Consider the following 27,522-nt stretch of genomic DNA (forward strand, 5'->3'; position numbering starts at 1 on the left):
GGATATAACTCTTAAAAGCCCTGGACCACCACCTGCCTACCCTACAAATAGCACCTGAGGAGTAACCCATTGCAGCTGCCGTAGAGGCCACCCCAATTCTAAAAGAATGGGTTCCGAATTTGACCCCAGAAACCCCTATCTTTCCGAGGGCCCGCTCCGTGACAGCCCAAAATTGATACCTTGTCAACGGTGACTGATCAGCATGCCTAAAAAGAAAACCCTCACACGTGCCGCGTATGCCAACATAGTCCCTGAGTGCCTGAACCGGGCAAAGGTCGGAATCAGCACAAGGACCCAAAAACAGTGAAGTCCCCTTCTGCCGCTAATCAGTCTTAGACCGCCGTATCCTAATGGACACTTTATCCCCCACAAAAGCAACATCAGATGCCAACAATGCCCTACCGGACGAGTCCTTACGAGATTGGGCTACCAACTCGCTGACCCTCAGGGCACCAAAGAAAGCCACCAGTGCAGCAGCATGGAAAAGCAGCTGCTCATAACTGGAAGAGCACACCGTCTCCCAAGCTACCCCAAGTCCCTTCAGCACCGATGGGGAAATGGGCTGGCGCAGATCCCTGGGCCCACTGGTCTCCCTTGACCAACCTTCCAACATCTTGCGTATGCGGAAATCCCCAGTGACTTCCAGCAAACCGCGAGCTTTGCAGATAAATGCCAATGCCGCCAGCTGACCCCTAATGGACTTGACAGAAAGACCCCTGCCCCGCTGCACCACACAAAAGTGCATCAAATGGTCCATGGGAACAGGCCAGAGCTCCTGCAAACCGGCAGACTGCCGAAAATCAGTAAACTGCCCTACCGCATGTTGATAGGCCCACCGAGTGCTAGGGGCGATGGCTAGCCCGTTCCACTTCCGCCTTCCAAGCTCCCAGAGCTCCTTGAGCATCTGCGCAGGAAACCAATCCACTTCTGGAGTGAGGTGCCAGAAACGCCCCATCTGTTGGCGAGACAGAGCGTCTGCCACCCCATTCATAATTCCAAGAACATGCTTAGCCCGAAATAAGATATTCAACTGTAAGCATTTCAAAGTGAAGGGGCGCACCAGCCCCATGACCCTGGGTGACCTCGATGACAAGGAGTTTACCACATGTACCACCACCAGGTTGTCGCACCAGAAGTGGACTGTGTGGTTCGCCAACTCCTTACCCCAGATCCACACGGCCACCAATAAAGCGAAAAACTCTAGAAATGTCAAGTCCTTGGACAATCCCCGATCTAACCAGTCAGCCGGCCATTGCTCAGCGCACCAATGTCCACGAAAATATACACCAAAGCCCCAGGTTCCAGCAGCATCCGAAGCAACCTGAAGTTCCGCTTCCAACAAGAGGTCCTCCCTCCAGAAGGACACTCCATTAAAAGAAGCCAGAAATGCCTGCCATACCTCAAGATCATCGCGCAAGCTCTTACTAACCCTCATTTTGTGATGGGGTAACCGCAAGGAACCCATAGCATCGCACAGGTGGCGCAAAAATGCCCTACCGGGGGCAACTGCTGTACAGGCAAAGTTCAAGTGCCCCACCAACTGCTGTAACTCGAGAAGGGAAACCTTGCCCTTCCCACGAAAGTCTGCAAGCCTGCGTCGCAAATCTTCAACCTTATTCATGGGGAGCCTCAATGATTGCTGGACAGTATCCAACTCAATGCCCAGAAAAGTCAACACCTGTGAAGGGCCCTCAGTTTTCTCATGTGCCAGGGGAACGCCCAGCTTCTCTGCGAGAGAAACAAAGCCCGCTAACATCTGGGCGCACTACCCAGAGCCCGCTGGCCCAACGAACAAAAAATCATCTAAATAATGACAGGTGTTTGGGCAAGAAAATTGGCGCAGCAGCTCCCATTCCAGAAAGGAACTGAAGCGCTCAAATGCCGCACTGGAAATCGAGCATCCCATGGGGAGGGCCCTGTCCATATAGTACTTGCCCTCAAAAGAAAACCCCAGAAGCTCAAAATCTTCAGGGTGAACAGGGAGCAAGAGAAAGGCTGATTTAATATCACACTTCGCAAGCTCCGCCCCAACGCCGCACCAGCGAACCACCTTGACCGCCTGGTCAAAGGACGTATAATGCACGGTACAAAGGCCCTCAGGGATGGCATCATTCACCGAGCCACCCCTGGGGAATGACAAATGATGAATAAGGCAGAACTCACCAGCCGCCTTTTTGGGAACAATGCCTAATGGTGAAACTCTCAAACATGGAACAGGGAGGGAATCAAACAGCCCAAGGACCCGGCCCTCTGTGCATTCTTTGGCAATCTTAACTCGGACCACATCTTCCATGCCAGCCACAGAATGTAAATTGGCTGACATGAAAGGCGACCGTTGGCCCTGAAAGGGGATACGAAAACCAAAACGGAAACCAGAAACCAAAGGGGATACGAAAACCAAAACGGAAACCAGAAACCAATATTCAGCGTCCTGCCGCCTGGGGTAGAGCCGCAACAGGCGCTCAAGAACTTTCAGGCTTACTGGGCTGGGGCCCTTTTCCAACAGCATGCTGGGTGTTGCTTCCCCCAAAAAGCTTACCACCGCCCCCTTGCTTGGCCTTAGGACAGGCTGCGTAAGAATGAGGTCCCCTGCAGGCGGGGCACTCATGCCTGTACTTGCAGGCCTTCCTACTGCACACACCCTTAGAAGTGAAATCCCAGCACAACAGCCAGAATTGAACCTGCTGCCCCGCGGAAGCGCGGGTGCTGGGTGTAGCCTGGGGGCGCTGAATCAAATGGCCACTATCCGAACGGTCCCCAGCATTTGGCTTAGCTGGGGACATCACCTGCAGCCAGAGCTGCTGCTGAATTTGGTCCCACGGCAAACTGGGGTTCAAATTGGCCCGCATTCTAAATTCCTCATCGTATTGGAGCCAAGCTGGCCGCACAAAATCTGTGTAACCCCTATAAATAATATTCAAGTATTGGAACAGTGGCACTACCCTCCAAGGGTGCGCCCTGGCCAACACGCCCGCGTATATGAGAAATCCAGGCAACCAGTTAGACCAACTCCTATCAACGCGCCTACGCCTGATCTTTTCCTTATCCCGTTCATCTAAGTCTTCCTTATCCTTCTTCTCCAGTTCCCTGAAGAGAAGGGTGAAGACATCGACATACTTCCCTCTTATAATCTTATCCCTAGTGGCCTGTGTCAGGTGATCACCGAAGGGGAGAGCAGTGTCACCAAACGGCAAGGCTCTATATGGGACAAAGCCATAAGGAGAGGAGCCATAGGGGGGGAACCCACTGTTGGCCATGCCCATAGGGCCAACCGGCAGCCTGAAGGCTCCCAAATGGATCAGCCACATGGGACTGCTGCTGACCAGCTGAAGGCCCCGCGTAGTCCTGCCAACTGGCCGCAGCAGGAGGTACCCAGACCTGTGATGTAGGCGGAGCTGGTGTCGGTGTAGGGCCTGGAGGTCCGGAGGAAGCCAACTGACCCCAGGGCCCCCAAGGCCAGGTGCACCCTTGCGCAGGCAAGGAAGACTTACCCTCCTGGGTGTTCGGATCCACAGCAATGGCCACCGGCCCTGGTTCTACTGCTTTGCACACTTCCTCTGGGGGAACCTCCTCGGACGTCCTGGGTTCTGCGGGAGCGCCGCTAGTCATGCCTCCTTCTGGAACAGCCCTGGTCTCTAAGGTAGAAAGTCGCATCATAACTTCCCTCTGGAAGGCAGCAGTAGATGCCTTCTCAGTGGGCCGCCGAACCCTGCCCCCTGATCCACCAGACGGCGCACCACCCCGTGGTTGCTCAAGTGCAGCCAGCCGGTCCAAAATCTCTTGCCAGCTAGGCCCACTGTCCTCATCCTCGGAAGAAGACAAAGCCGGGGGATGAGGCCGTTTGGAAGCACCCGCTTAGCAGGCTGTTTGCCCTTAGATGGGCCACTTCCTTTCTTGGGCGGCATTCCTACCACCAACCTGCTACAAACAAAAGGAAATATGTTATTATTATCCTCACAGCAAGACCCAGTGCATTAGGTGGGGGCTAAAAGACCCCCAAAGCACTGCAAATGACTCCTATCCAAGGACAGCAGTGGCCAATGTGCTCAGGCACGAGCTCACTAGCTGCCCTATCCAGGCACAAAATGGCCACCCCACCACAAGATCAAAATGGCTGCCAAATGGCTGCCTCCCCCAGGAGTCAAAGGGAAGCAAGCCGGAGGCCAACGAGGGGCCAGTAGCCTAAGGCAGGCTAGAAACCCCCTAACTGGCCAGACGGGCTGACTAAGCCGAGGCCAAGAGGGGGGTGGCAGGGGATGGAAAGGTGCCCAGGGAAAACTCTGTAAGGAGAGCCCTCCGAACTGCACCGCTTCCAAAAACCACCCCACGCGGCTGCCCCGGACAGCGAGGGCAAACGCACCCACCCCCAACCCGGGGACTCAACCTGCAGCCAGAAGCCTCTGGCTGCAATGCGGCTGTGGTGTGGGGCACACGCTGGCCAACTGCCCCAAGCCACGCCGCTCGTCCTCCACCGTGGCGCCGCAGCCCTCCTCGCGCCCACGCAGCTCAGAGCGCACGTCAGTGCAGCCGCCCTGAACCGGACCGACTGTCCGTCCGCCGCCGCCGCGCCAGCCGTCGTCACTCCCACGCTCGGAAGGCAGGCCCAGTGGCCCTGCTCAGGGAGAGCACGATGCTTTCCCTACCGAGCGAAGGACACGACTGCTGGCCGGGCCGGCAGAGCAGCCTGCTAAGGCGTCTGGCTCCGCCCCCGGCCAGAATGCCCGGATGAAGGGAGGGGGTCTGTCTCCCTCCCACAAGCCTGAAAACTACAGCCCCAGGCTGAGTGCAGCGAAGCTGCTGCGTGGAGTGCCGGATTCTCAAAGATGGACTGTATTGTTATTTCCCCTCCAAAGTAAGCGTGTTTATGAAACACACTCATTACAAAATGATTGCAACGTTACATTTGAGTAATAACAATGCAAGAAATAGGAAGTCAAGCTAGATATGTGTGATATTTGCCCCAAAAGAATGGCTATTAAAACCTCAACAACATGCAACATAATTAAAGATAACTCCTGGCCAAGTGTCCTTCAGGATATCTCAATCTGGACAAAGTCAGGCTTCTTGAAATAGCTGCTGATTAATTTCTTCTAAAGACTGGCTGAAATGTTTAAAACTTTCTATTCAAAATCTTCTCCACATAAGCCATCCCCAACATTCAAGGCTGACGTATTCATTTTGTGAAAGTAATTTGTAGGGAAGATTTTTACAACTGCTCCTAACCAGGTAGAGTTTAAGTGACTGCAGCAGAAGAAAAATGTGTTGCCACAATGTGGAAATTACCGCTATGGTTTGCCCAGATAACACATTACATTCCGCATGGGAATCCTCCCCTGGAAAGAACTAAGCACACTTTAGCCAAGAAAATTTTGAATTTCTGAACCAGCTCACAAGCAAGATATATAACACATGAATTCTTTGACAGTTGTTCCAAAGTATTGGAAGTATTTTAAAACAGACTCAGTACATTCCTAATCCATCTCAACATCCAGAAATTATGCCATCTTGCTCATATTTGCTTCATGAATTAGTGGTTTACTCCTACTTCTTTCATTTTTGTTGACCAACTTGGAAGGTCCATCTAGTCTAAACCCTCACTCAAATGTCAGGACTACCTAGGTAGTCTGCCATTGTTTACCATGCCTCCCAAAGGCTGACCCACCCAGTCCAAACTATAATGTGGCACAGCCATGTATTCTGCACAGTTGTGGATTACTGATCAAATTCCTGCAATAGCTCGAGGAAATAGCAAAACACAACAATGTTAATTATTTGGTGTCAGTAGATAAGCTGATGCTGTTTGGCATGATATCAATATTATGCACAAAACAGCCAGTCAGTCAAAAAATTATACCTTCAAAATGGTTATCTTATTTAGTGTAAGGTAGCACTGGTGAAAGTTCCATATATGGATATTTTTCCAGCCTAACAAGGTTATGTCACATGGAAACCAGATAATATATTAGGTACAAGAAAATATTTGATTGTTCTGTGTTACTATTGTTACTGTAGGCTACCCACATCTTCTGCTTATCTCATTCCATTTGGCAAATTGGTGTGCCAATTTTACTTATTTTTACTGATTAATAGCTAGTTGATTCATCAGTGATAGGGGCTGGAGTTGCAGATTGGCCAGGCTGTTCATTTGATTGTGTTATAGCTGAGCAAGACAGATGTAATTGTATTCGTGGGGGCTTCAGTCTGGAAGTTTAAAAGATCAGCTTGTAAGTCACTGTACATTACAATTAGAGATGCCTCTGAAATTGACACTCCTTATGCTTGGAAGTAATCAATGTCGGCAACTGCTCACCAGTGTGACGTGGTCCTCACAACTCCCCTCCTTTCCCCTTTCTTCTATCCAGCTGATGAGTATGCAGAGAATATCTCTAGCTCCCTTTCAGTCTGGCCTCCTTCCCCAGTGCTTCAGTAGCATTCACACTGCACCCAGGATGCTCTGGCAAATACAATGGTTGGCAGGTATTGCCCCTCCCAGTTCAGAATGAAGAGGCAGACACAAGGGTTGGGAATTAAAAGGCTGCTTTATTAAAATTATAACAACATATTTGTCAATGTGGCAAGGGCCTAACTAGCGGTACAATTCAGGCCCTGGGGTCACTCCTGGACCTCCACCCTGACCTATTTGGGCAATCCACCATCTGCCTCAGGAGTAGAGATGGGCACGATCGGCATTACGATAGAAAAATACCCACAATAAAGGTGTTTGCGCGATTGGGACCCAGTGGATCAGTGCCGTCCACGGCGACCAATCCAGCGTTCGGGGGGGGGGGTGCTTCATCGGGACTTGATCGGAGCAATCAGTATCTGATCAGAGATCCAGTCACTCCGGCGCCAGTAATCTATTCTCCTGGCAACAGAGCCAGGGGAAGGCCTGAGCTGAGTTTGCCCTCCTTCTGTCACCCTGGAAACCCGAATGGAAGCCCAGCTTGCCTTGATCAACAGGGCTTCCTTCCAACCACAGAGCAGCAACACACTCACCAGTTGGGAGAAGAGACCCAGGGGAGGGAGGGGGAAGGGGGTGTTCTGTAGCCATGGGCACTCCAAACGTTTTTTTTTTTTGCTTTTTAAAAAAACGGGGCTTTGTAAGAGGAATGGCTGTTTTTCTGTTTGTCACTCTGTTTTTTAACCTGCTTTTAAAACACTGTATTTGGTGAGAAAACCTCATTCACGGCTATATGTGTATGTTTAAAATATGTTTTTGGAAGACTGGCTGCTTGCTTTTAAAATTGGGTGGGGAGGAATGGAGGATTCTGTCCCTGCTTTTTTTAAAAAGCTGGCTGAAACATGTTGACGGGGTGTCTCTCTCTCTCTCTATTTGGAGAGGCAGGGATGGGTTAAAAACTCCCCCCCCCTGTTCTAAGTGTGTGTGCGTGTGTGTGTGTGTGTGTGTGTGTGAACATCCCCTCCCTAAGGGGAGGCGGCTCATCGCCGGGTTAAAAACTTCCCCCCTGCTCTAAGTGTGTGCGTGTGTGTGTGTGCGTGTGTGTGTGTGTGTGTGTGTGAGAGAGAGAGAGAGAGAGAACATCCCCTCCCTGAGGGGAGGCAGCTCGTCGCCGGGTTAAAAACTTTACCCCCCTCTGCTCTAAGTGTGTGTGAATGTCCCCTCCCTGAGGGGAGGCGGCTCATCGCCACCTCCCCGTGCCTGCCAGACCTGGCGGTCGCCACCACCACCCACCTTCCCACATAGCTGGGAACAGTGGGGCACCCCTCTGCTTTGGCCTCCCCGATCCCCAATGCACGGATCGGAAACCTGAGATGACCGGTGTGGATCGGTGATTTAGGGTCGTTGCCGGTGCCTATCCCCGATCAGCTTGATTGGTAATTTTTTTTGGATTGTGCCCACCTCTACTCAGGAGTGAGACATCCGTTGTATGGCTGTGACCCAGGCAGCCTGGTGAAGTGGTTCACACCCTTAAAGCGCCCCCACCTGGCTGTAAAGCAACAGGGGGGGACCAGCTTGTTCAGAGGTTCCATACCAGGGCATCTGACCTCTCAACTGGGCCGTACAGCAGCCAGCCGCTCCTGACAGACCCCAATTCCCTACCAACGGGGTATGCCAAGGGTGGTCACTGGCCCACTCATTTCTCCCAACTTCTAACCTGCCACCACTAAGGCCAAGGCTCTGCTTAGACCTTCCCACCCCACAGGTGGCATAAAGTCACCTGAAACCTTGCTGCATCTCCTCCAAATTGTTGTTCCTTCCGTCCTCTCAGTAGAGGTCAGCAAATGCGGCCCTGCTTTGCAGATGGTGGGGGGGAACCCCCCTTTCCCAATACTATAAAGAGGGCTCTAGGGCCTCTGCCCAGCCCTTAAACCAATTCCAAGCTCCTTACACACAACATGTGGGAGCCTTGGACAAAACACAAACCAGGGCCCAAGCTTCTTGCACACACCCAGCGGTAAAGCCTTGGGCCCAAAACAACAAACTCCAACTTCCCACAACCACAGGCAAGGAAGTGTTGCACACCCAGGAACAAAGGCTGTCAGTCCAAAACTAACCCCGCAAGCTTCTTGCACACACCTGGCGGAGAAGCCTTAGGGCAAGTACATGTGGGGATCCCAAGCTTCTTGCACACACCTGGCAGGGAAGCCTTGGGTCCAACCACAAATTCTAATTTCCTGCAGCACAGGCAAGGAAGTCTTGCACACCCTGGCACAAGGCCATGGGCCCAAAACAAAACAGGTTCCAAGCTTCTTGCACACACCTGGCAGGGAAGCCTTGGATTTCAGCACACCCATAGCACGGGTTCAAAACAAAACAATTCCAAGCTTCTTGCACACACCCAGTGGGGAAACATTGGAACAAATAAATTGGAATAAATACATAGGGCCACTTAGCCTCTGAAGCACACACTGCATATAAGCTGTAGTTCCTATCCTGCAACAATGGTAAACCAACAAAATCTCAGTCTCCGGTGAGGCCTGGATAGACCATTCATCCCATGTCATGGGTCATCGCCAACCTCAACAACTGTACCTAAGGAGAAAAGACACAACTAGTAACTGCCTTAAACAGCAAGGCCATAAAACTTAAACAACAACTAGGCCATGCCATCATTGCAGCAAAGGCCCTTGTGGCTGCCATCAGAGAAGTTGCCTGCATGGGCCTAGCTTGACGCAAAGCTGCTGGTGAACCTCCTCCTAATGCAAGGAAGGGTTAAGGGCAGCATTCGAAATTCCTCTTCATATTGCAGCAAAGCTGAACCAGGAAAACCTGCTAACCCCATTGTGGCCACATGCTGAATGCAGCCAGCCCTCAAGAAGCACTAGCCTGAGTGCAGGTAGACTGCACCACACCTAGGGATGCAGGAGCAGTGGCCTGACCCCAGGCTCTCCTTGGCCATGCTTGCCCCTGCTAGGGCCAAGTCAACTTACTATCATTGACGCTTGGTTGAACTGCCACTGCCACCAGCCCCACTGCCATTTACTGCACTCCCTCAGCCAACTCCACAGCACCTTCCTGGACAACACCTCTGGGAACTTGCTCATGTGCTGCCTTGCCTCCCCTTGCACTAGACACTCCACCTGAGCCACATGGACCCTCAAGGGCAGTAAGGCGAGATAAAACATCAAGTTTAAAAGCAGCCTCTTCCTCTTTTCCCTCACAGAGGCAGAACCATTCGTTTTGCCTGTTCTAAGGTCACCAAGCATGCTAAGATGCCATGCCAGCTCAGTCCTGAATACACATGGGCACGAACTGAAAAAAGCAACTGGGAGGTTCGAGGTTCCTACAGTTTCACGAACCATGAACTTCCACGAATTTTCCCCAGTTCTGAACCAGTTTGTGTGGTTCGTGAAAACTTCACTTCTGGGGCAGCAGAAGGTCTGCAACATAGGGGTGTGAGTTTCTGGTTTCCCCCTTTTAAACGCCAACCACTTTTCAGCTGATGGGAGGGGAGGGGAACAGCTGCTGGCTGTTCTGCTTCCCATGTTTGCAGAAGTTTTCTTATTCCCTGCTGGCTTTAAAAGCCAGGAAAGGGCTAAATGGCTGGTAGGGGTGTGCAAGCCAAAAATTTTCGGCTATAGCCGAAAGTAGAAAGCCGAAAGAAGATTCTCTATCGTTAAAGCCGAAAGCCGAAACAAGAATCTCTTTCGGCTTTCGGGATTCTTTCGGCATTATTTCGGCATTCTTTCGGCTTTTTTCTATGGGAAAATGCCTCCGTCTTCCAGGACGCCTGGAGGAGGCATTTTCCCACTGAATAAGCCCAAAATTGGTGGGGACCTTCCTCTAACCCTTCTCTAACAACCACCCAAGTTTCAGACAGATTGAAATTTGGGGGGCCATGTTATGGCCCCCCAAAGCAGGTCCCCCCATCCTCCCATAAGAAAGCGAAGGAGCAGCATATTGTTAGCATGCTACTACTCATCTTCTTCATTATTTCCTATGGGGAAAAAATGAAGAAGCAGGCTTCCTTTGCCAGGGGTGGCATTTTGCATGCAAAATGCCCCCTCACCCTCAGGGGCCCTTCTCCCACCCCTCCTCCCACCCCCCACCAAGGCTCAGCCTGCTCCCACTTGGGGGGGGCATTTCATGGCCTCCCCAAGTAGGTGCTCTAATCTCTACCACTGACAGCTGGGGGAGGCTTGTGTTGCCAGGGGTGGCATTTTGCATGCAAAATGCCCCCCAGCCCTCAGGGGCCCTTCTCCCACCCTTCCCCCCACCCCCCACCCAGGCTCAGACTGCTCCCACTTGGGGGGCATTTCATGGCCTCCCCAAGTAGGTCCTCTCAGCCCCTAAAGTCCACCCCTTACAGCCCCACACAAACCCAATTCCCCCCCACAATGGTGGGCACACTTCTGAGTGCCAGCTGGTCCCTGTGAAAGAGCACCTGAACCACAGACACCCTCCCTCAAATTCCCCCACCACCTACAGAGATGGCTGGCCAGCCAGCCCCATTGTTCCCTATGATGGGAACCAACTGCACAACAAAGAATAAAACAAGAACAACACAAAATAAAGTTTTTAAAAAATTATTTTCTCCCTTCCGAAGTACAAGTAGGCAAAGCATTATGACACATTACACCAGCAGTCCCCCACACAGAAAAATTAAAACAAAACTCACTTAACATCAGAGAATCACAAAACACGATTCCTGTCAAAAACACTTTATTTCTTGAACAGCTTTAGGTTACACAGCAGGGGGGAACACCAAAGGACATGGCAGCACTATCTTACACAAAAATAACACAACTCACTTAACATCAGAGAATCACAAAAGCACAATTCCTGTCAAAAACACTTTATTTCTTGAACAGCTTTAGGCTACACAGCAGGGGGGGGGGACACCAAAGGGCATGGAAGCAGTATCTTACACAAAAATAACACAACTCACTTCACATTAAAGAATCACCCCAAAAAATTGCTGTCAAAAGCACTTTATTTCTGTAACTGCTTTAGGTTACACAGTAGGAAGGCACCACAGAGCAGGAAAGCAGTGTACTACACAAAAATAACACAACTCACTTCACATCAGAGAATCACACAAACACAATTGCTGTCAAAAACGGTGAAGTGGGTTGTATTATTTTTTGTAGTACATTGCTATCATGCCCTGTTGTGCCCTCCTACTGTGTAACCTAAAGCTGTTCAAGAAATAAAGTGTTTTTGCCAGGAATTGTGTTTTTGTGATTCTCTGATGTTAAGTGAGTTGTGTTATTTTTGTGTAAGATAGTGCTGCCATGCCCTTTGGTGTTCCCCCCTGCTGTGTAACCTAAAGCTGTTCAAGAAATAAAGTGTTTTTGACAGGAATTGTGCTTTGTGATTCTCTGATGTTAAGTGAGTTGTGTTATTTTTGTGTAAGATAGTGCTGCCATGCCCTTTGGTGTTCCCCCCTGCTGTGTAACCTAAAGCTGTTCAAGAAATAAAGTGTTTTTGACAGGAATCATGCTTTGTGATTCTCTGATATTAAGTGAGTTGTGTTATTTTTCTGTGTGGGGGACTGCTGGTGTAATGTGTCATAATGCTTTGCCTACTTGTACTTTGGAAGGGAGAAAATAATTTTTTTAAAACTTTATTTTGTGTTGTTCTTGTTTTATTCTTTGTTGTGCAGTTGGTTCCCATCATAGGGAACAATGGGGCTGGCTGGCCAGCCATCTCTGTAGGTGGTGGGGGAATTTGTGGGAGGGTGTCTGTGGTTCAGGTGCTCTTTCACAGGGACCAGCTGGCACTCAGAAGTGTGCCCACCATTGTGGCACCCCTGGGCTGTGCAGAATTGCCCAGGGAAAGAGAGTTTAGAAGTTCCCAGCATAGGGAACAAAGGGAGAGGGCTGGCCTTTGCCAGCCTGTTCCTGGGGTTATGGGTGTGGGGCAGGTGGGGGTGGATTTGGGTCTGTGAGGGGCTAATGTGGGGATTTGGGTCTGTGAGGGGCTAATGTGGGGATTTGGGTCTGTGTGTGGCAGCTGGGGGGGAATTGGGTTTGTGTGGGGCTGTAAGGGGTGGACTTTAGGGGCTGAGAGGACCTACTTGGGGAGGCCATGAAATGCCCCCCCCCCAAGTGGGAGCAGTCTGAGCCTTGGTGGGGGGTGGGAGGAAGGGTGGGAGAAGGGCCCCAGAGGGCTGGGGGGCATTTTGCATGCAAAATGCCACCCCTGGCAAGACAAGCCTCCCCCAGCTGTCAGTGGTAGAGATGAGAGCAGAGCACCTACTTGGGGAGGCCATGAAATGCCCCCCCCCAAGTGGGAGCAGGCTGAGCCTTGGTGGGGGGTGGGAGGGGAAAATGCCTCCCCCAGACGTCTGGGAAGACGGAGGCATTTTCCCATTGAAAAGCCGAAAGAAAGCCGAAAGAATCCCGAAACGTTTCGGCTTTTTTCTTTCGGCTACCCGAAACGTTTCGGCATTCCCCGAAACGTTTCGGCATTCCCCGAAAGAAGCCGAAACACTTTTGTTTCGGCATTCTGAATGCCGAAACGCACATCCCTAATGGCTGGTTTTCCCTTCCTCCTTTAGGTATGCACAAACACTCTCTCTTTTTTTCAAAGGCAAGAAAGTGTAGCAATGGTGTAACATTGTAGCATTGTTACATCACTGCACTTTCCTCCTGGCTTTAAAAGCCAGGAAAGTATTAAATAGCTGCTTTTAGCTGCTTTTCTCTCACTCCAAGGCATGTTTCAGGCTTTGAAAAGAAAAAAAAACCCAAGAGTTTTTCAAAGCCTGAAACATGCTTTGGAGGGAGAGAAAAGCAGCTATTTAATCTTTTCCTGGCTTTTAAATCCAGGAGGAAAGTGCAGTAATGTAACAATGTTGCAATGCTGCAATGTTACAATGTAACTACACTTTCTTGCCTTTGGGGAAAAAAAAAGAGAGTGTGTGCATACCCCAAAGGAGGAAGGGAAAACCAGCCATTAAGCCCTTTCCTGGCTTTTTAAGCCAGCAGGGAATAAGCAAACTTCTGCAAACATGGGAAGCAGAACAGATACTGAAACACTTTAAAGTTCCAGCCAGCATTTGAAAGCAGCAACACTTTTCTTGCACACAAGATAACTGTTGCTCCTTTCAAAGGCTGATGCTTTTTTCAGCTCATGGGGGATCCTCCTCCCGTCAGCTGAAAAGCGGCCGGGTGCACACTTCTGCAGAAAGCTCATCTCTGGTTGCCTAGGAAACTGATTGTTCAGCGCCAGACTGTCTGCAATGATGAACCAAAAACGAACCAAATGAACCAGCCTGAAGTTCATCCCGGTTCATCAGAAATGAGCTCTGATGAACCACTGGTTCATGAACCACAAACTGGCCAGATTCGTGATGAATTTTGGTTTGTATTTCAGTTTGTAGCCATTTCTAGTCCTGAATCATCCTAGTCTGATGATAACAGGGCTACTGGAGGCCACGTGGAAATAGGTCTCTTAGCTGGTTGTTTGCCCTTGGAGGGCCGAGCTCCCTTTTTGAGAGGGAGTATCACTAGCTTAATAACGTAACTAGCCAGCAAAATATCAAACTTCCTTCTTTAAAAATTGGAGGGAGGGAATACTTCTTTATTCAAAGAGTGATTAAATGGTGGAATTCACTGCCAGGGGAGGTAGTGATGACCATGCATATAGATAGCTTTAAAAAGGGGGTTGACAGATTCGTGGAGGAATTTCGTACTATTCGTGATGACTGAAGGGAACTTCCATATTCAAAAGCAGAAAACTTCTGAACACCAGTGCTGGGGGGTAGCAGCAGAGTAGGGTCACAACCTCTATGGTCTGTTTGCCCTCCAGGATGACTGGTTGGCTGCTTTGTGAAACAGGATGCTGGACTAGATGGACCACTGGTCTGATCCAGCAGGTTGTTCTTATGTTCTAAGGAGGAAGGAGAGGCTCTCTGTAATTGCAATGGAAGGAGTGGTTGAATTGCTTGAAAATGGGCTTAGCAACATCTATGGCAGTGCCGATCTGCCTGTAGGAAGTATTATTTGGTTAGATACGGTTTTATACTTGATTACCACAAGCCACTAACAGTGAGCTGTTTAAGTTCTTTGAAAACAAGGGTCTTACGCATGCTTAACCATATGTTAAATCCTATTTAACTTCAAGCCAGCATATACATCTTGTTCTTGTCCCTTGAACAGCTTAGATGTACAAATGCATCATTTTTCACTTCTTTTTGTTTTGCTCTGACCGTTTCATCCATTTGTGTTGTTGTTGTTCCTGTCTTGTCCATTTATTTTACCTCATATATACACAATTGAGAGGGGAAATATTAAAAACTGCATAAATTAAGCAGGAAATAGTCAGCATATGGAAACAAAAATGGTACAAAATAAAGACTATGAGCTTGATTCACAGAAGGTAGAAGTAAAACCAAAACAAGAATTTTCTAGAACAGATAATTTTGAAAAAAAAAAATCTTTAGTCTGTGCTATTCCATGCTAAACATTTAAGATTTTATCACTCTCCCCCACCCCCACAACAGGTGACATGAAATATTCAAACAGATTAATCTGAAGCCCAAGTGTACCTAAATGCAAAGCTCCACAAATTGAGTGAATGTACCATAAATCCATTTCTTCACAGAATTATAACAGGAAGCAGTTTTGCAGATACTTCAGAAAGAAATCACAGGACAAAATGTCAAAGCCGCAATATTCTCACTAGATTATTGAGACCAGGCAGCTCTCTGAAGCCTTAAATGTCAGGCCTTCAGGGCTTTGCGTGGCTCTGAGCTGTGATTAACATTCTGGACATGGAGGGAAAAATCCAAAGAAAATCCTTTGCTTCAGCCATGCAACAAAAAGGGCCCTCACTGAAAATACGAATAACAATGGTGAAAATCTAGCACACGAAAATTTGTGTCAGCCCTACTTTTAACTTACTGCCTTCAGTTATTGTGATTCCTTCTTCGGTGATAGGTTTCCCACAGCCTTGCAGGGTACAGGCCTTTGCATAGAACTTATACTTGGTGCTGGCACTCAGATTGGAAAGCCTCAAGGTGAATGATAAAGGGTTGGTAATATTGACTTCATGCAAAGGCCCAATGTCATCCGTTTCATTGACTGAAAAGAAGCAAAGAAAAGGACTCAGTTAAGACAAAAGTATCAGAGTGGCTTGATGTGGGACAAACATGGCTTATGTACCTGGTCCCTGATCCAAGAACACACAGCTGTGTAAAAAAAGGCATAACACTGCTAAGCACATATTAGGAGATACTGTTTAAGATATTCAAATAAATCTTGGTATCTGAAGAAGTGAGCTGTAGCTCATGAAAGCTCATACCCTACCACTAATTTTGTTAGTCTTATAGGTGCTACTGGACTCTTGCTCTTTTCCACGGCTAAAGACAGAATAACACAGCTATCCATCCAGACAAAACTTAGTGAAAGAATAAAAATCAAATACAGCCTTTGTTATTAATTAAAATCAAGAAAAGCAAGGCAATACACACAGAGAACAAATTTGCCTAAAAATAACCAGCCTGAACTCCAAGGTTTTGACCCACAGATTCCCATAGGATGGTATTAATTTAGCCTGAGTAAGTGTTCCAATACCACCCCAAATGGCAAAAAACATGGTTCCATGTGTCATATCAATTGTGTGTCTGTTGATGGGAAGAAAGGTTAAATTGGACAGAAAAAGTTGTAACCAGCCACCATGGCCTACACAAAATACAAAACAAAAAGCAAAACCCATGTTAAAAGCTTTTATCAAGGCCAACCAAAACAACACAAAACAATGTGCAAGTTCTCAATCCCACCTAAATTCTTCTTCGGGCCAAATGTTACAAAATAATTTTAAAAATACCATCTGCATCATATTAAATTTATCTTGAACTTTGTTAATATAAAGACCAACAAGTGCTTCCTTCTGCTGTCAGCATTCAAAGAGAACTGTGCTTCTCACCTGGGTTTTGAGTGACATTTGGACTTTGTTGGCCTTTATTTTTCCAATAAGATGACTTACCATTGTTTACTTCTTCTTCCCATGATTAAATTGCTAAGCCTATATGTGAACACAAACAGCAATTCAAAATGATAAGCTCATTCAGCATCTCAGAGAGAATGCTAGTACAAGGCCTACAGATCATGATGACCCGAAAAACTAGCTTTTTTGCTCCAATTGTGGTGGTGGTGGTTGTTGTTGTAATATCTGCCCCAGTGAAGAGTTTTGGTGAGCTCAAAATCTTGCTAAAAGTTTTGTGTAATGTAGCTGGTCCTACTAAAAAGTAATAGATGGACTTAGGGATGTGTGTTTAAAATAGGATGGGACATTGGTTGCATGTGCTCAATCACAATCATATTTTGGTCCTAATCAAAACCTAAAACTGAGCTAGACTGTGGCTCCATTTAGCTCAGCATTGTACACACTGACTGGCAGTATCTCTGCTATCTTAATTGGAGACGCTAGGGAGTCGAGACTGAAACTAGGCTCTTCTGCATGCAAAGAAAGGCTCTTCCACTGAGCCACAGCACTTTCCCTAATTAGTGGCAATGAACTTGTTTTGGCCACCATGCTGTGTATTGTCGTAAGTTAATACAGGTGGCCATAAAGCCTCTGTTCCAATAAATGTACAAATGTACAACACTGCTGTGTTTCATGTGCACCTCCATCTGTAGTGAGTTTTCCATTAGCATAAATTTAAAATAACTGTGCTGACCAGTTTAGCATCAAGTTTAAAATTCTTTTAAACACATGCAGCTAACAAGGTTAGTGTTGTCTGTTCTAACTGCAAGTGACTCTCCAGGATCTTGACTACAGGTTTTTCACATCAGTTGCTACCTAATCATTTTAACTGGAGTAGCTTGAGACCTTCTGTATGCAAAGTAAATGCTCTGTCACCAAGCCGTGGCTGCACCACACTAAACTTTTACAAGACATAAACAGGTGTGACTATAGCCAAATGTGAAATTGGTCAATAGGGCCAGAGGAACATCTTGTACTTAGACCAGAGTGATTTTGGTTCAGATGCCAGTATAGGCATTGCCTTTTAGGCTGGGAATTCCAGTCTGCAAAATAAAATGAGTGTTGTGCCTTAAAGCTTTTTTTGTTTACTTACTTATCTGGTATTGTAAAATGTATCCAGTGACAATACCATTTGGTTTCTTCGGTGGCCCCCATGACAGTGTTACTGATTCTTTATCAAAGTTTAATATTTTTAGGAAATGTGGTTTTTCAGGGACTGTAAAATAAGAAAAAAGTATTAGTGTTTCTTAATGCCGGCTCATTCTATTTCACCTCTGGAAGCATGGAATATCTTTCTTTTTGAGCTTGCTACCCACTTTGGGCCCATTAGGAAAGCTTGTTCTTTCCGGGCTGCCTGCTGTGATCCATTTCTAGGCTTCTTTCACATCTTCCCTAAGTGATGCACTGTTTCAACTGATGCTTCTCACTATATAGTAACAATTTGTACATATATAGCCCAGGCATTACCAGTGCTTGCATTCAGATGTCATAAACAAATCACAATTTGTTCATGAGGAGAATAATGCTATAAATACCAGGGATGCTGCAGATGTCTTTAACAGTTTACTGAGTTCACATATGTTGATCAGACATAAGCTGATTACCTGATCTGTTCCGTTTATGCCAGTCACATACGGCTGCCAATGTGGCTTGCATTAGGTTTTTGCAAAGGTGCACAAAGATACTGCCAATTCAAACCAATCAGCAGCCATTTTTGTCACTATTGGAGGATAGGATTGCATTAAAATACACTTATTTATGATTAATTTATCCAAATTATGATTGATTTGTCTAACAATTGCCTGCAGAAGCAATCTGGTCTTTGAGTCTCTTAAATTCTCCAGTGATCAACATTAAATTACAGTCCTATAAATTAATAATGCACTGGTATTGTACCCCACAAAAGATGGCAGTAATATCTTCATCAAAATCTCCCCTATGCTGGAAAAAGTGTGAAGAGATAGGCACGTACTCTGATGGAAATGTAAATATATAGAAAACTTCTGGAGAGATACCCTGGAACATATACAATTTATAACTGGATACACAATTCTATCCAGACCTGAACTAATCTTCCTAGACCAATGGCAAAGTACTAAAATTCCAAAAATTAGACAGGATCTAATAACTTTCTTAGTGGCAGCCAAAACAGCAATAGCCTTAAGATGGAAATCACCAAAAGCTTCCACATTGACAAACCAGTATTCAAAGGTTTGGGATCATTATATTATTGGGAAAAAAATCACAGATGGTATTCAACAAGCCGATCTATTTCCCAGAATGACAGGATTTACTGAAAAGTGGCTCCCTTTCTTTGAACACATCACCCAAAATGATGTACAACCAATTAATCAATCTTATCAGTCACTCTTAATATTATAACTCTAGACACCTGAATTAATTCAACTCATATTCTTGAAAACCCTACAAATCAATTAAAACCATCAATCCACAAGGCTTATCTGAAAATGGAGAGAACATTATAATACAATGGACAGCTACACAATACTAACAATATCATTGTGCTTTAATATGATTGATTTTATTGTTGTATCTGTTATTGTGAAGTTGATAAATAAAGTATAAAAAATTGGCTGCTGAATGCAACAGTCATGCAGCAAAGATGGGTGGGTGGGTGAGTAAGTGGGCCACATGAGAATGTATATACACACAGAAAATGATTGCACCATAGCATGTGGTTAGGTGGGAATACAGTAAAGTAACTTGCTGAACAGCCCTGAATGGGTCAACAAACAACTGAATTGATCATCAGACAGTCAGCTCTTTATTCAGTGCTGGTAAAGAGGACATGAGCCAAATTCAGGGCTTTTTTTCAGCAGGAACGGGGTGGAAAGGAGTTCCGGAACCTCTTGAAAATGGTCACATGGCCGGTGGCCCCGCCCCCTGATCTCCAGACAGAGGGGAGTTTAGATTGCCCTCCATGCCACACAATCTAAATTCCCCTCTGTCTGGAGATCAGGGGGCGGGGCCACCAGCCACGTGACCATTTTCTTCAAGGGCAACCCACTGAGTTCCACCACCTCTTTTCCCAGGAAAAAAGTCCTGGCCAAACTGACAGGTCTTCAAGCATCCCTAGTAACACCAAAGCTTCCATCTTCCTCTCAATATGTGTTCCACTGAAATGGAAGTCTTCAGTCTAACTACTATTTGCTGTGGCATCTGAACTTTAAAGATTTAATCCTGATTTAGAATTCTGATTCATAGGAAACAAGCAAACTGCTTATTTTTACTATACTGCCCAGATTTGGACATTGCCCTGAACTGTGGTTAGATTGAAGAGTTTGTGAATGAGGAAATTCCAATCTCCAGTTCAGTACAACCAAGAAGAGGAGGGAGCCAAGGAGTCTGAAGGCTTCAGGTTCATCACAAATGAATTGGTTCTGTATGCAGTCATCAAGAACCAATACAAATGCAGTACCATTGGCAGGACCACAGTGGAGGAGAAGGCCAAGAAATAAAACTCCCACCAGTTTCCAAGAAGCCCTACCCACATATCTTTGAATTTCAGAGATCTAAAAGCAAATTCTAACTCTCATATTCATCTCACTTTCAGTGTAATTTACTAGAATATTCCACTTTTAGTGGTATATGTTTACTTGTTAAGACTTTTTCCCACAACACCATGAGTTCTCAGTTTTCCAAGATTCCACAATGCCTAAATGGTCTTGACATTTTCTCTGCAGTAAACATTTATTTTCTACTTCATTCTCTCTTACGTAGCCAACTAGATACCACCTCACTTTCAAAAGTTCATTTATCTAAATCTGGGTATGAAGAATTAAATCTGTTCCTAACTCCAGTGGCTTGGGAGCTGGTTTTGCCTCACCTCCTTTCCAAACAAGGAAGACCCTAAGCTTGCTGGAGGAGGGGGCATGCTGGGAGGCTGGGTTCCCTTCCAATCAAGGGTGAAGAGCTAGCAAACCATATAAGCTTCCTTCTCCCCTGTAATGACACCTGCTGTTTTGAGCAGTCCACCTGCTCATCCTGGTATTTTGGCAAGGTGGGAGTAGCCAGTCACTAGGGTTGCCAAATGGCTTCCACCTCCAAACCGGATGGGGGTCCTGGCACTTTTTTTGTCATGTGTGTATGCACTCCTAGCTGCAGACTGATGATGTCATTTCTGTGACATCATCACTAGAGAGTAAGAGGCTGAGCAGGCGGGCTGGTTGGCTGCTCCCCAGGTGTGCAGCAGGCTTGGCGTTTGGGCAAATGGGCCAGGCACGTGCCATGAAGGAGGCATGGCAGTTGAGTTCATGTGTCAGCTGCTCCCCAGACATGTAGCAGGCTGGGCAGTTAGATGAGCAGTTAGGAAGCATTCCATGCACCAGGCCAGGAGGTTGGGCATGTGGACCAGCTGCTCCCCAGGTATGCAACAGGCCGGGCAGGTGAGTTCCCCAGGTGCGCATACACAGGTATCCAGTTTTTGGATTTTGTTTCTCCCAGACAGTCTGGCCAAAAACTGGACTGTCCATTGGAAAACCAGACACCTAGCAACCCTACCAGTCACTTTGAAGCCAAGCAGGATTTTTTGGACTCTTTCAGATTGGCTTCGAAAGGGTTATTTTTCCCTGTTTTTCTTTGCCACTTTGCTGAGGTCAGGTATTTCTAATTAGGCCTATTGGGATTGACTGGGACAGTGCAGGATTTTGCTTAAATTAATGGACTATAGAAAGCAATCTGAAGCATCTTATAATGGAGGGAAGGCTTCTCAAATGAGCCTTTCATGTCTTACCAGTCAGACGGGTTGGGACTGGTTCCCCTCAGGGCTGGGGCTTCATCTGTTCCATCCCATGTGTTTTTCAGCACAGGGGAAGGGTGGTGGAGTAACAGCCTCTCTCTGTCTACATTAGTATGCAGGCCATGAAAAGTGATTGGCAGATTAAGGCCACCTTGTGCTTGGAGCAGGGGTGGGTTTGCTCATTAATGCTGGAATGCTCTGGCTGCCCATTAGGTAAGTGTCTGCCCTGAGGGTTGGGTAATAATAAGTATTAGATTAGTTTAATAAATAAATCCAAGTTGGACCCAATTTTGTAAGTGGTGTCTTTATTTTGGGGATGGTGGGGCAATTCACAGACTTGCATGCAGGCCTCATATGCAAACATGCAATAATTACTGAAACAACAAAGAACTCACACTTCCTCTTCATATTTTGTTGTAACTTCAGAAACTGGTACATGCATCTCTTCACTCCCCAACCTCTGCATATACATACAATACATGCCTCCAGTGGAGTAATGTACATTCATTTTCCTTGGAAAGAGATGTAAGCTTGCATTTGAGATGTTAACACAAAATTTGAAAATAGGGGGGTTGTCTTTTGCACGTTTCACTAACTCTGGTATTTTCTTGTGGTACAAGATGCCTTCCACCAATGCAAGGTTTTTTATGCTGGAGGAAAGTGCCAAGTTAGCCTAAGAGATCTATGGGATCCAACCTAGTGCATGTGGTTACGGGTTATCTAGATGTTCTCTTCTTAAAATTTTCTAGGGAATGAGAACTACACAAAATATATTCATATAAATAATTGCAATAATTTTGTGAAACCTAATGCACAATTGCAGTGATTACATATGTAAAGCGGGTTATCATTTATCTGTATTCATTGGTCTAGCTGTGCAGAAAGAAGTGTTGATAATTAAAACATTGGACACAGCAACATATGCAATCAGTCTAAAGATGTGTACTTGATGGCTCTGATGGAGAACATGGCGGAAATGGCAAACGCACAATAAGCACAGCTGCAGTGAGAAAACCTGGAAACTGGCTACTGTCCCACTCACATGCATAATTTCTCCTTCCTTACCTCCCTCTGGTGTTTGAAAGTCATACATGAGGCTTTCTGGTCCAGCCCCTTTGGAATTAAAAGCCAAAACAGTTAAGCGATATTCACTAAAAGGCTCCAAACCAGGAATCATTCCATCATTTCGGTCCGCGTTAAACATCAGAGAATGTTTCTCAGGGTGATGATTTTTCCCATCCAGACGACTTCTTATTTTCCACCAGCTGACCTATAGAGAGAAGGTCAATTCTGTCAAACTGAATTTATGAGGCAGAGAATAACTGTGATCCATATTCTACAAAAAACACTTTGATGAGAATTCTAAAAGCACAATAAAGAAAGAATAATAACCACCTTATAACCTCTGAGATGCCCGCGAACTCTGTCCTTCGGAATTGTAGACCAGATGGCTTTAGCCAGAGTACTGTTGATGACTTGCACAATTACATTGGATGGAGCTGCTTCTGGAACTAGAGATAAGAAAGATGTGTTAGTGCACCAAGAAAATTTCCATTTCAGTTTTGGTTCCAGGGGTTCCAGAATAATTCCATTCCATTACTAGTTTGTTCTGGATTGGCCTGTGCCAGCTTGGACCTGATCCATCTGTTTGTTTGTTTCATTTTGATGAGTTTCAGTCCATCTTGCACGTGTTGGCTGCACATGCTCAAATGCATGCTGTTCTTTTTGTGGAGGGTGGGCTTGAGGAAATTAGGCTCTGGGAACAGCTCTTTTCATGCTCAACTAAAAACAGCATCAACCATTAGTCCCCCTCCTATCTAAACCATTGATTCACTGAATTTTTCCTCAAGCATAGTAACAGACACACAACAATGGACCCATAGAAGGCAAGTGTTGGCGAGTGCAGCAATGTCGGCTGGTGGAGCATTGTTAGCGGGGTCCTCTCAAGTAGGAGAGTGCTCCAACTAGTGCAGTGCAGCAACATTAAAAACAAGCCTGCTTTGTGTTCAGTTTTTTCTTTTTCTATAATGCCAATTGTTATGTATTGGTCGAGCTTCTGTCACAAACAAGGCTCCTGAAGTCTGCATTGTCATTGGTTGTTAGTGCCAGCAGCAGCCAATCATAACAGCACAATAAAGACCAATCACTATGCTGTTAAAATCACTTCAGAGTCTGAATCCACTACTTAACACCAGTAACTTATTAGCTTCGCATTTTGCTGTTGCCTGTTGCTGCTGTTTCCTTGTGCTTTGTAGTTTTGTTCCCATAATGTAGGGCAAATCCAAATTCTTCCTTTTGATGCTCTGCATTCTGCTGCAAAATGAAGCATTCTTGCTGCTAGCCTTTGCCATCGCCCAAGTGCAGGCAGGCAGGCAGGGAGAACGATTGGCTGAATTCCTTTCCCCCCAAACAGACCTGTGTTTGCCCCATAAGTTTTCCTTTTACTGTGAGGGCAAGCAGGAAAGACTATGGAAGCAGTCCTAAACAGGTCTACTCAGATGTGAGTCCCATGTTATTTAATAGTGTTTACCCCCAGGGAAATGTCTTTCAAATTGCAGCCTATGACTGAAATCTCCCTTCCAAATATTTCCAAAGGTGATAGGAGGGGGAGGGGGGGTCTTCCTCTTGCAAGGACCTGATTGGAAGGGAAAGAGGGAGAAAATGCCGTTTCCTGAGTAGCTATAGTGTGTTGGGGAGAGGAAATGCACTCATGCACATTGGTCTAATTCCCTCTTCCTGCCAACAGATTTAATGAAAAATGTAAGGTCTCTCTCCCCTTGGGATCTGATTGGTGAATGCTGTTCAGGAAAATAAGCTGCTGCCCTGCAAGATGAGCCCAGTGCCTGCCTGCGGCTGGAAGGTATGAACTGAAACAAGGCACACAAACCTTTTGGTGGGAGGGACTCATTAGAATTTAGTTTCCTGGATTTGGTTCAGTGTTCCAGAAACTGCTTTAACAAGATGGACCAGTTATTTCTGTGTGTATTTTCAGCTTATTTTCCCCATTATTCACTCCACTATTAGTCACTGCATTTGGCAAAGTTAACTTTGAAGTTAAGCTCAGCTGTGTGAACAACTTAAAATTATGAACAGCAACTCATTTTATGAAGGAACATTTGAAAAGAGAGTGTCAGTGACAGGATACATCCTCATCCTCCACTTCTTATAGCAGGTTGAAGACAAACTCTGCTACCACCAATTCCAATCCTTCAATTTATCTGAAGGGTATCAACTGGAGGTGGGTCCAGATTTGGCACAGAGTCTTCAGAGGAGGACACTAGTTATATCTGATCTATTTAAAAACCACCTTAAAGTTCCATCAGATCTCTTTGATAAACAAGTTGAACAGCTGCCCTGAGCAGGTGAGGTGGCTTATAAATGTATTAATTAACATTTATTAAGAATTTGGCCCACCCAAACGGCAGCACTGCAGCTTGGACGGGGGCCGTGTTTGCAGCCCCGGAAGAAGGAAATGCAGTTGGGCATTTCCTAGGCATCCCGAGGGCTTTGCTGGATGGGCAGAGCTAAAGGCATATTTGTCTGTTCTGCCCTTCCCCAGCACACAGTTGTCTTTGTTGCTCGGCTTGACCTGAGCAAACATCAAGCTGAGCTCCTTTGAGGCTGGTTTTATTGAAGGCCTTCAGGTCTAGGCAGCAGTAACTGCCTTGGAGAAGCTGTGCTATTCCCCTGCTTGCTACCTTCAACTCCAGCTTGCTACCTTCAAACTCCAGAATGAGAGCCAGGTTCCAGCACCAGGCTCAGTGGTTTGGCAGATATTTTTTTCTTATTTACATTTGGGGCCTGTTGTCTATCAGTCAGGAGGGCTAAAGCAGGGTGAGGCTCAGCCCCTGTAGGCCTCTGGCCTATATAGGTTCCTCTCCCCCCCTTTTTTCACTTTGCTGGAAGGGAGTTCTTCCAGCAGCTGCAGCAATAGGCTTTGCTGTAGGTCAAAGGGGTGAATTACAGCCATCTGAGGGGCAGATTGTGTCATATACTATTGCTACGGGGTGGATGCTGGTGGGCCCCCCTCCCTGTCTGGGCTTTTCCCTCCTCCCCCCCATTTACACTTTGGGGGCTCATGCAGATAGGGTGGCAGGCCTTCTGGCCTTAGCAGGCCTTGTTACTGGTAGTGTGGGGTGGTGGCCATCTTTTATTAGAGCAACCACAGAGGTGTGGTTATCAGTGGCCTTTATGTGATGCCAGGGCAGCCATCTTTGTTTAGGGCATCTTATTGGGCAGCAGCCATTTTGTGTGGTGGGTAGACATTTTGTGGGTCACCCCATAGGTGGCTATTTCACTTCTGTACCCGGTTCAACCATGCCACCTAAGAAAGGCCAAATAAAGCCCAAAGGCAAATATCCAGCAAAGAGGCAAACCCCTGAAAGTGCTGTGTCGGTGCTGTCCTCCTCTGATAGGATGAGTTCAGTAGTAGAGTTGCCAACCCCAGGTGGTGGCTGGAGATCTCCCAGAATTACAACTGATCGCCAGGCTGCAGGGCTCACTTCCCCTGAGGGGAATGGCTGATTTGGAGGGTGAACTCTATGGCATTATACCCTGCTGAGGTCTCTCCCCACCTCAGGCCACACCCTCTCCAGGCTCCCCCCCACCAGTGTCCAGGAATTTCACAATTTGAAACTGGCAACCCTATCTAGTAGATGTGATATACTGGATTGCATTGCAGCCCGTGTATAGTCCAAAGAGGTCTCAAGGCTAAGATCAGGTTGGCCCAAGAGGCTGAAGTCAGCTGCTCTATCCTCTGTGGGAAATATTAACAAGATTTTCTGCTCTAGAAGGACCTTCTGCCACAGGTGAGCATGAGGAAAGGGACATGCCAATGGTGGAAGGTGCAGCGATGGACCCAGATGCTTGCTGTGGAGCCAGTAGAAGGAGGGAGTGTATGCTGGATGAGATTAAGTGAAGGCAGTGGCGGCGTAGCCCCGGTGGCAGATGGTGCTGACGCGTATGTGGCTTCAGATCATCCATGCTGGCCTGAAGAGGCCTGCCCTAAAGCGGTTATGGTAAGCACGCTAAAACACAGTGGGCATATGCATGGCTGTGCGGGCCCTGAGTTCAGCCTCTGTTCCTACACCTTTGGTGCTTTACACTCAGGCAGAACCCAGGCTAGCACATCTCAGGGCCTGAGCTAGTTGAGACAGTGGCCTTTGTGGTTGCAGCCATGAAACAGACAGGTTGCCAGTCCACACACACAGTCGGCTTTAGTCACTGTGACATGGCAATGAGTCACGGGTTAGGACTTAATGGGCTTGATGACTCCCTGGCTGCCCCCCCCCCCTTTTGTTCAGTACCTGGATATAATATAAAGGGCATAATGACTTAGCTAGTGCTGCATGGTTGCAGTGTGACGAGGAATTCAGTGCATGGGTGCTGACCTCAAGCCTGGCTTACCCTGGGATAGGATACACTAGCAGCCTGGGCTGTAGGTGATGTCTCCTGCAATACCAACATGGGGGATTGCTTTGACAGCAGTCACCTTGTTCATAGGGCTGCTGTTTATCCTAGTATCTGTGTCCCCGGTAGTGCAGTCCATTAAGCCATGGATGCTTTGTTGGAAGTTCACCTCACAAGGAGTAATACTAGGAAATTCTGTATATCTGGCCACAAACACGCAATCTGAGGTGCCCTCCTCTCCACACACACACACCTTCATGGCTTGCAAACATCAGGGGCATGGAGGTAGGTCTGGTGGAAAGCTGAGCGGTGGTCCCAACAACAACAAACTGGAGAAGGGACCTCTCCCATAAATCTGAAGGTTCTTAGTGGTTGCTGGCTGCATATTCCAGGTGCCAGGATCCCCCTTTATTTGCTAGTGGGTTTCACATGGATGTCAGATCCGTGTTCAGGGTCCTGGTACAAAATAGCAAGGGAGTGTGCTGAGGGCAGGGTGCTGCCCCCCCTTTCTAATGCCCCTCTTTTTCTGCATATAGGTCCTTTGACCAGCCCCCCCAGGTGATGTGGGGTCTGCAATTAAATGGCAAAATGTGATATTGAGCCTGCCTTTCACTCACCAGTTCATCTCAAAGATTTTGTGTCATTGGGTTTCCCTTCATAGGCCAATATCATAAGGGCAATATCTTACAGTCAGGGCTCTTTGAAGGGAGTGATCTGTCTTTTAGTGGCCTTTGAGTGCTTCAGCTCTTTTTGCAAGTGAGGGCTCTGCAGGTTCTGGCCATTGCGAGGGTTAATTTTGCCTATAGAGTGATGGCACCTGATAGAGAGTTTCTTGGGACCCCTACTTGAGACCACAGGTGCTTCATCACAGGCTTAAATCTTGTAGGGGTATCAGGGAGGATTTGGCAGTGTAGGATGAGTTAAGTTTCCCAACTGCTTTAATGGGCTTGCCTTTTGGAAG

The 27,522-nt window shown here is 46.9% G+C and overlaps 1 protein-coding gene across 2 annotated transcripts in view; it reads right to left on the bottom strand.

Annotated features, from left to right (window-relative positions):
* CHL1 (cell adhesion molecule L1 like) overlaps positions 1–27,522 on the bottom strand; it is a 149,620-nt gene that overhangs the window by 20,847 nt on the left and 101,251 nt on the right. For both annotated transcript variants that reach the window (XM_054976883.1, XM_054976882.1), the window contains exons 19-22: positions 22,548–22,663; positions 22,218–22,422; positions 17,487–17,609; positions 15,310–15,489 (exon numbers count right to left, since the gene is read on the bottom strand). In XM_054976883.1, the coding sequence (XP_054832858.1) occupies positions 15,310–15,489; positions 17,487–17,609; positions 22,218–22,422; positions 22,548–22,663 (624 nt within the window). The remainder of the gene's footprint in view (positions 1–15,309; positions 15,490–17,486; positions 17,610–22,217; positions 22,423–22,547; positions 22,664–27,522) is intronic.

Source organism: Eublepharis macularius, chromosome 4 (assembly GCF_028583425.1).
Source record: "Eublepharis macularius isolate TG4126 chromosome 4, MPM_Emac_v1.0, whole genome shotgun sequence".
NCBI classification, from domain to species: domain Eukaryota; kingdom Metazoa; phylum Chordata; class Lepidosauria; order Squamata; family Eublepharidae; genus Eublepharis; species Eublepharis macularius.